Source organism: Eumetopias jubatus, unplaced genomic scaffold (assembly GCF_037043125.1).
Source record: "Eumetopias jubatus isolate StellerSeaLion01/CBP00866 unplaced genomic scaffold, mEumJub1_p1.0 scaffold_17, whole genome shotgun sequence".
Taxonomy (NCBI): Eukaryota; Metazoa; Chordata; class Mammalia; order Carnivora; family Otariidae; genus Eumetopias; species Eumetopias jubatus.
This window is the reverse complement of record NW_028274823.1, coordinates 45,775,680-45,784,581: the sequence shown is the minus strand read 5'-3', so window position 1 is coordinate 45,784,581 and position 8,902 is coordinate 45,775,680. Positions and strand designations below refer to the sequence as shown.

Below are 8,902 nucleotides of genomic sequence, written 5' to 3'. Positions count from 1 at the left end.
CTCCAAGAAAGAAGTCTGCCCCAAGTAACCAGTGATCCTCCATCCTGGGCCCCAAATAGAACTCATGGAGCAGAGCCACCCCGGTCAACCTGCAGACCTGTCATTGTGTGAAAATAAGGGCTTGTTGCTGTATACCACTGAGATCTTGCTGTTATTTGTTACACAGAAAAAACTGACAGATACAGGCAAGTTGGTTAATCCCCCCGTTTCTTCTCCAGGAAAATGGGGAGAACACGTAGGGCCTGCTGCAAAGGGCTGTGATGAGAATGGATTAAGCTAATGTACATAAAGCACTTAGAACACTTCCTGGCACACCGTAAGTGCTTAGTAAGTTAGCAGTCGTCGCTGCGTGTAAATGTATGAGGAATCAGGTACCCGAGCCGGCAAGAGTGGGTGAGTGTGGACTCGGGTGTCCGGGTAAGCAGGTGGGAGGAGCAGAGGGAGAGGGGACGGCAGCAGGTGTGTGAGCATCTGGAGGGAACGCCCCCTCAGCAGAAGTACTCATTGATCCGCCGGCCACCCCTGGCGCCCAGGACCTGAGAGTCCGTGCTGGACCGGGCCGAGAGGAGCCTGTCGGCCTCACTGAGGCTGTGCTGGGACAGCTCCTCGGAGCCGTCCTCGCTGTGACCCAGCCTCTCCAGGTTGACGTAGGCGCCCGCGGCCTCGGCAGAGCCCCCCATGGGGCACTTGGCACAGCGCCGCTGCAGAGCCCCGCAGCACACGAGCAGGGTGAGGGGCAGGGAGATGACAACAGCCACACTGATCACCACCACGTTGATGAGCCGCTGGGTGGCCTCGGCGTCTACCACCTCGTCCGTGGAGAAAATGACACACTGCTCCTTCTGGGGCACCAGGTCCCGCACACAGACACACGCCACGTACTTGGTCTTGGGCGCCAGGCCACGGATGGTGACGCTGGTCTTCCCAGACTGCACAACCACCCGCCGCATGCTGCGCTGCCCAAAGACCGCGTAGAGGACACTGAAGGTGGTCGTGTTGCCAGCCTGGGGGGCCTTCCACACCAAGGTCACGCTCTGGTAAGTGTCTCCCACCACCTTGAGAGACCTCACCATTCGGGCCTCCTGGCGTCCTGCCTGCCCACTTGAGCGCCCTCCTGGGATCCCCATTTGGAAGTGCTGGAGGCTCAGCTCCCCCTTCATGTTGGCCACAGGGGACCTGGTGGCTGGGACAGCAGGTCCGGGGATGTCAGGGACATGCCTGGCCACCATCTTGTTGTACGCGGCCGCTTCTGCCCCCTCGCCCCTTGCCCACAGTGTCCCTGGGCTCCCACTCCGTTCCGTGGAAGCCTGAGGTTCAGTGATGGCCAGGGAGATGACAGTCTCAGAGACTCCCAGGAAGTTCTTGGCCTGGCAGATGTAGTCTCCAGAGTCAGGGGGGGACAGAGCAGGCAGGCCCAGCAGCGTCCAGCTCGTGCCATCGCTGGAGACTTCCTGGTGCACTGCGGGGAAAGAGGCATAAGTGGGAAAATGAATGGGCTCCTCGGCCCCCAGCTTCCTGCCAGGGCCAAGTTCACAGCCCTTGGACTGTGCATACTCCTGTATATGCAGCAGACCTTGTCATCCCAAGAAAACACTGAGAGTCATTCAACTGTTCTTAGACTAGCCAAGGGGATCAGGATCTCCGGGGCTCAAGGTAGGGAGACCTAGGCTCAGGCCAAGTCTAAAGATGATCTGCCTTCTAAATCTGAGGTGGTCAAGCAATATTCCTCAGGACCCTGGAGTCCTACAGAACGGACTCCTTGGGGCAGCAGACAGCGCTTGGGGGGTGGGGGATTAGGTGCATTAGGTGAACATGAGGCAGAGGCCCAGATGGAGGTTCATGACCACCCTGTCCAGACGCACTGCCACCTCAATCCCAGCATTTTCAACTCTGTTTTAACATAATGGAGATCCTGATCCAGTTTTGTTTGTAAACTGATTTCAAACTCACAGTCTTAGAGCAGCACTTGCCAACCTAATTGAAGGAGACGCCTAAGAAAGTAGCGAGAGACATGAGGTTTTCTGGTCAGGCACTAAGAAATGATTGCTCCTCGGCCCCCTTTTTGCCCATGGGTGAGCCGTGACTCCTGCAAATCCCACCAGCCCGGGCCAGAGATGAACCATCTCTGTCTACACAGCAAAAAGACCACAGGCTCTGTGCTGTAAGCCAAGCATTTAGCCTCTCAGAGTCTGTTTACTTACAAAACAAGAAGGATAATCAGGCTGTTCTTTAAAGTTCAATGACACTGTGCCTAATATACTTAACACGTGAGGAGCTCAAGAGATGGTAACTCATATGGTTAATTACTCCTCGTGATACTGGCTTAACAATTACACTTGGACACTTACTCTAAATACTAAATGTACTAAGAGTCTCTTTCACTAAAATGGCAGCATCTTGTCCCTCCCAGGGTGGGCCCGGATGGGGTGGCTCCTGGAACATGTAAGACAGGTTGAGAGCCACTGTCCCCCGACCTCCCCCGACTCAGCCTGCACGGTCCCTGCAGCTCACACACCTGTGCCGTTGAGTGGGTGCCCGTTGGCTCTCCTCCAGCTCATCTCTGGCCCAGGGACGCCGGTGGCCCCACAACGCAGCAATACCGCACTGCCCAGCGGGGACCTGACGCTGGCCACCCCTGGGCGGAGCTCAGGACTCTGGCACTTCCTCAGTTCCAGCTGGCTGAAGGCCACTCCGGCCAGGCTGCGTGGGCTGGCGCACTTCAGCCTGGCCTCTATGAAGGCCAGATGTGGGGCCCAGCCTTCCAGGAAAAGGGCTAGGTCATAGAGGCGGCAGTCGCAGGCCCAGGGGTTGTCCTGCAGCCCTGAAGGGGCGGAAAGGGAGGCAAGCGGTGAGCACTCGATATTCAGCCCCCCATGGCCAGCTCCTCTTCCCCCCTCAGGGAGGACAAGGCGTGTCCTGAGCTCAGAGTCAGCAGAACTGGCCTCCAGGTCCAGCTCCTTGCCTCGCTAGCTGTGGAACAGTAGTAGTACCTGCCATATTCCAAAATCCATTTCTCAAAATGTTTCATGACCCCTGACCCTTGACCTCTGTCCTCCCAGCTTATGTGGCACTTTCAGCATCACCCCAGCAATGAGGGTGACTGCTCTGGGCCATGGTCCCTTTGATACAAGCTCAAAAGGGCAGGAGTGAGGAGGCCAGGAAATCAAATCCTATGTCATGTCCAGCCCTCTTTACTTTAAAATTGAACTTTATAGAGATGAAAGTAGGTCACTGTACCCACTCTGCCCAAGAACCTTCTACAGATAGAGGGGTATCATGTGTCCTGACTTCTAAGACACAATTCCTTTTTATATGTTTCCATTTCTGAAATATGAAATGAATGCATTTAATGTGGTGTCTTTTTATCCTCCAAAGACTGTTATCAAATTCAATAGTATGTCTGAGAATCAGTGGCTTATGATTTATTTACATACATATACTTGATACAGTTGGAAGGGGAAATGTCAAGGGTTGGGGTTAGGGGGTTAGATTCATCTGCTTGTACATCCATGACTCTCGGGTCCTTCTGAACACTAGCTGGGAGGATGCTAGCTCCTTTCCCCACCCATCCTCAACCCATCCCTCTGGTAGCTGCTACCCTGTGTCACTGATTAAATGCATTTAATGATATATCTGCACCCCAAGAATCATCACTGCCCCGTTGTGGCAGTGAGCTAGCTGGCTTTCACCTGTTGTAACAGAGTCCCCAAAGAATTAATGCAAACAGCAAAGTTAAATGACAGGGAAAGGTTTACCCCTCAAACTGGCAAAAGTTAAACATTCCAAACCTTTTCATTATTAGCCTCGTGAGGGAAGAGATTTTCATCTATTTCTTTTCTGCTCTATCCCCAGCACCTAGAACTAAGACCCCACATTCATAGGCAATATACTTTCAGAGTGAGAACACCTGCATGGGTGGTCTCATGCACTACTGGTAGTGCATGCACAGACTGATATCAAAATGTCTAATGTGCATACTCCATTACCTAGAATTCCCCTTTCAGTTCCTATCCTAGAGAAACATTTGTCTGCGTGCACAAGGATGTATTTTCAAGAATGTTCTGTGTCATCATAAGTGTTAGTAAAATAATGGAAACAATCTAAAGGTCCATTGAAGGTAGAATGGCTAAATTAACTGTAGTATAACTCTACTATGGAAAATTATGCAGTTGACAAAAAACGAAATTGATCCATTTGTAGTAACTTAGATCTCCAAGACATATTGCTGAGTGAAAAAGTTAGTGCTAGTTGATATATACAATATGCTCTATACAATATGAAATTTTATGTAAAACACAGAAAGAACTTCTATGTGCATATATATATATATGCATGTAAATGCATTCTAAAAGATAGGGAACATGCAAATAAACATAACAGTAGCTACCTGTTAGAAGGGGGAGTAGGAATTAGAATCAGAAGAAGGAAAAAAAGAGTCTTTAGCTTTTTCTATAAAGCATATATATATATATATATATTTAAAGGGCACTTAGTTAAATTTTATTTTCAAATAACCAATTTTTTCCATGTAAGTAGTATCCTATACACTATCCTTTATCAGGTGAGAAAGTCTGCAGGGTGGATGGAGCTGAAATGGGGCTTGCTGTTCCCTGCCCTGCTTCCAGGCAGTAAGGCCTCTAAATATTCCCTCCTCCTGAGATTCTCCTGGGCCTTAGGGCAGGAGCTGCCCCAAACCATTCTAAGATTGCTCCAGCCCCTGGTACTGAACCCCCTACGAGCCAAGGCTCCAGGCACATCCTGCTAGGAGGTCTCTCTTCTGCTACTACCCATCCACTCCCTACCACCCACCCTCTGCCACCATCCCCTCATAGGACAGAGGAAAGAGAACCAGTCTATCTGACATGAGCCTTAGGCCCAAACCACTACTTACTAACCCTTAGGTTGTGTCTGTTCTGTAAAACAAAGGGCATTGTACTTGTACTATCTACCCTGGGATGTGGCGAGGGTCAAGTTCTATGAGGGGGCAAGAAATTTAGGAAAGCTTCAGGGCCACACTAACGCTAGATGGCCAGTAAGGACTGACCAATTAGCAAAGAGCTAGGACCACCTTCCTGCCATGTAGGCATACTTAGTGCTCCGAGGAGACTCTCAAGGGGGTGGGGAGTGTTCACAGGCTTTGAAGATTGTTGGAGGTTGGATTTCCCGGAAGCAGACCCTGAGATGAAGATTAGCATGCAGCATGTTCATTAAGGAGGAGAGGAAGGAAGGAAGGAAGCAGGAGGGAGACATGGAGCTGAGATGAATGGGGGCCTGGTGAACCCCTGGGGGGCCCCGGAGCTGAAATAGCTCATCTTAGTCATGCCAAGTGGCTGGGCCCTTTGACTCCCACCTGACAGGTCTTGGGATGAAAGCTGTGTCCAGAAAGGGTGGGTGGCCTTGGGCAAGGCTACTCTGCAGCGAAGGCTGTCCCTGAAAGCCACTGACAGCACCTGCAAAAGCGGGGCAGCCAGTCCTACCTTGACAGGGGCCAGGGTGGCACATCACTGTGCCTGCCACATGTACCTACCGTGAGCTAAGGACTGTTTTTTCACCCACAACTCCAACCTTTTGAGATGGATATTCTTATCATTCTCTCTTTACAGAGGGGAACCAAGGCACAGAGAAGCTAAGCAATTTCCCCAGGGACACACAGCTAGTAAGAGGCAGCGCTGGGATTTGAACTGGCAGCAGCTTGAGCTCCAAAGCGGCCTGTGTGTGCCTCTCACCCAATCTTCACTCGAACCCCCAAGGCAGGCGTGATTTCTATTCTTCAGGTAAGGAACAGAGACTCAGAGAGGCTTAATAATTTTCCTAAGACTCCCCGCCCCCACCCCCACCCCCACCCCACCCCCACCGCCCCGAGGCTCCCCAAAGTGGCTCCAAGTGAAGGATGCCTTCCCTTACCTAACACCAGCCTGGTGCGGTGGCCGGGAAGGAAGGGCCCGGTCTGCAGGTGAGCCCACGTGGCCAGCAGCTCCTGCGGGAGCCTCATCAGCTGGTTGTTGGAGAGGTCGAGGAAGGTGAGGTTCCCCAGAAAGCGCGCGGCCTCGGGCGGCACGGCGGAGAGCCGGTTGGCTTGCAGGTCCAGCAGCCGCAGCTGGGGGGCGTCCTTGAGCGCCGCCCAGGGGAAGGCGGCCAGGCGGTTCCCGGGCAGGCGCAGCTCGCGCAGGCGGCGCAGGCCCCGCAGCATCAGGGCGCTGAGCTCGCTGAGCGCGTTGTAGGGCAGCCACAGCTGCTCCAGGCGGCCCAGCGGCCTGAAGGCCTCCCCGGGCACCCTGCGAATGGCCGTGCGCTCCAGGCGCAGTCTGGAGGTGTCCGGAGGGACGGACGCGGGGGGCAGGGTCATGTCCGGGTCGCTGCACACCACCGTCCTGGTCACAGAAATGGGGGACATTGGAGCGACGGTCCTGTCGGGTCCGAGATCCCCCCTCTTGCCCCGCTCACTCCCGGACTTCCCTTCACGAGGCCTCCTGGTCTGCACGGAAGACCGGACCCCAGAACCCAGGCTCCGAGCTGCGCTGGGCCCTGGACATGGGCCAGGACCAAGCAGCCTCCTGATTTCCCTTCTCGGGCCGGTGGGGGACGGTTCTTGCTTTCAGACCCTTGCAGGAGGGTCCCAGAGGGCCCTTTGGTCTCATCACTGGCCTGAAGCTTAAACTGTTATCTCCTGTTATGCACCTCACACCACCTGCCGTGCACTAAGAATGAAGAGTGTTCATAAATCCTGAGATCATTTTGTGCATTGCAGCACTGCACATAGGTGTTAAAAGTGTTCCTTTATTAAATTATACCTCCGTTTTGGTGACTGCTTTGGATTCTCTTCATTAAAAAAATATAAATATAAACTCAAATATAGATATAGATATATATCTGTATATATCTATCTCAGCGGGCGTCAGAAATGGAAGCCATACACTGGGTACCTCAGGACTCACCTGACTCAGGGACCAGAGACGATTAAAGCGTTTAAGAGCTAGGACTTTGCGCCCGCAGTTGGATTCATATCTGGGCTCTCTGTTTGCTGGCTACGTGTCCTTGAGTATATTATATAACTTCTATTTCCTCAGTTTCCAGTAATAGACTCCACCTCACAGGGTGGTTTTGGGGGTTAAATGAGGTCATGTTGTGTACCCGCTCTGCCTATCTGTCACTGGTAGGAGTGCAAAGCTATTTATTGACCATTATCACGAATTTTGGTATTCCAGCACTGTAAGCTCCTTGCAATGATCCCTCAGCCCAGACAGTAACTTCCTAAACCTTTTTCTATTAAGCGCTGCATTCTAAGACCAGGTCTGTCACCGATGCTGTGTGACTTTGAGCCCTGTGCTTTCTGTTGGAGGTAGGGGCAGTAGAGGCTCTTCATCATCCTGGTCACACTGACCCTCACCACGGGCTATCTCCTGGCCTGCTCAGGGCTCAGCCCTGGCTTTCCTTGGGGAGAGGATGCTTACGTCTGATGATCCATATGAGTTAGAGCATCAGAGCCTTAGGTCAAGAATGGAGTTCTTCTTGTTTTTCAGACCACATGGGGTATCCTTTGTTGGGGGTGACTCTCCATTCTCTCCATCCCCTCACACCCAATCAACACAACACCCATTGCCAGGATCATTGTAAGAGTCACACTGATAACTTGCTGCCCTGATCAGAAGACGAGGGGAGAAAGGGAGAATGCAATGCCAAAATGTTGAAAAGATGGTAGGAAAGGCCCTGCACCAGGAGCTAAAATCCCTGAGCAAGTCAGGAAATGCAGTGGTCATTAGTGGATAAGTTGAAGATGTCAGGAAAAAGACAGTGTAAAGACTGCCAGAGAGAAAAGGGAGAGTGGGCCTTGGTGGAAGAGTGAGGGTCCACAAATCACAGTGGCTTTGGAACATCCCAAGGAAGGGGAGGAGGAGAGGATGGAGGTGCCCTCGGGGCTCAGGTGGGGCTTGGGGAAGTGAAAGAAAAGGCTGAGGATGGAGGGGTGCTTGCTTGCATGGAAAGGGCACTCCTGGGCTTTCAGAGAGCCCATAGAAATGGGTTGAGGCCAAGGCTCCTGGGGGCTGGGCCAGAGGAGCCCCAAAGTGGGGAAAGCATGAGGAGGCAGGTGGTTGCATTATGGGGGGGGGTGGTAAGAAATACCTGGGATGTGATTGTGTACCCCCAGGAGCTGAGATAAGAGAATGGAAGCGGCCTGGGAGAAAAGGGGCTGGGGAGACACAGGGAGGATGGTGGAATGGGAGGAAGAAAGGGAGGAGAGGAAAAGAAAGAGCGAATGGGGAGACCTCCCCTGCCCTTCAGAGGGTTCCTCGCCACCAGGATCGTGGAAGAGAACTCAGGACGGATTTCTTGGAGTGGGCACTCTTGTGCCCCCCCACCCCCCATGTGCAAAGGCACTTGGTACTTCCCACGCCCTGCTGGCTGCAGGACAATGCAGAGCAGACCAGCCTCCTAGGATACCGGGTCTCAAGAGCCCAGAAGATGGAAGTCTCACCCAGCCATGTTCTGGGGGCCCTGCATCCAGCCCTCCCAGCCCAGCCTAGCTGCTACAGAGACAGGGGTGGGCTACCGATCCCACACATCGGGTGCCATACCTGGCCTTGTTGCCATCACCCAGGATGTAGAGGCTGCAGCTGCATTGAGAGGGGCAGGAGCCCTGGGCTTGGGGGTGCCCCCAGAGGGCCAGGAGCCAAAGCATGCCCACTGCCACCCTCATGGCTCCTGGCTCCTCTGTAGCCCAGACAGGGGCCTGTCCCTGGACTGCTCTGTCGTCCCAGCCCAGGAAGCCCGACAGCTGCCCACTGGCTCATCAGCCCCCCCACAACCCCTCCTGAGGCCATCAGATAAACAGGGACAGACTGGGGATTAGGGAGGGGAGCCCTGGCCACAGCACTCAGCGGCTTATTGCTCCTGGAATCACCCA

General features: G+C 53.3%; 1 protein-coding gene across 1 annotated transcript; it reads right to left on the bottom strand.

Moving 5' to 3' along the window:
* Positions 1 to 488: 488 nt before the first annotated feature.
* On the bottom strand, positions 489 to 8,695 carry LRIT1 (leucine rich repeat, Ig-like and transmembrane domains 1). Its single transcript, XM_028099004.1, has 4 exons — positions 8,574 to 8,695; positions 5,905 to 6,371; positions 2,516 to 2,821; positions 489 to 1,459 (listed from the first exon to the last, which is right to left on the bottom strand). The coding sequence occupies exons 1-4, from the start codon at positions 8,693 to 8,695 to the stop codon at positions 489 to 491; spliced, it is 1,866 nt and encodes a 621-aa protein (XP_027954805.1).
* Positions 8,696 to 8,902: the final 207 nt, after the last annotated feature.

Excerpts from the sequence above, each read along its gene's own strand:
- LRIT1 (XM_028099004.1), bottom strand. The coding sequence starts at position 8,695 with ATGAGGGTGGCAGTGGGCATGCTTTGGCTCCTGGCCCTCTGGGGGCAC. Across the intron at positions 6,372-8,573 it reads GGTGATGGCAACAAGGCCAG|GACGGTGGTGTGCAGCGACC; the intron begins GTATGGCACCCG and ends TTCTGTGACCAG. Across the intron at positions 2,822-5,904 it reads CCGCACCAGGCTGGTGTTAG|GGCTGCAGGACAACCCCTGG; the intron begins GTAAGGGAAGGC and ends CCGCCCCTTCAG.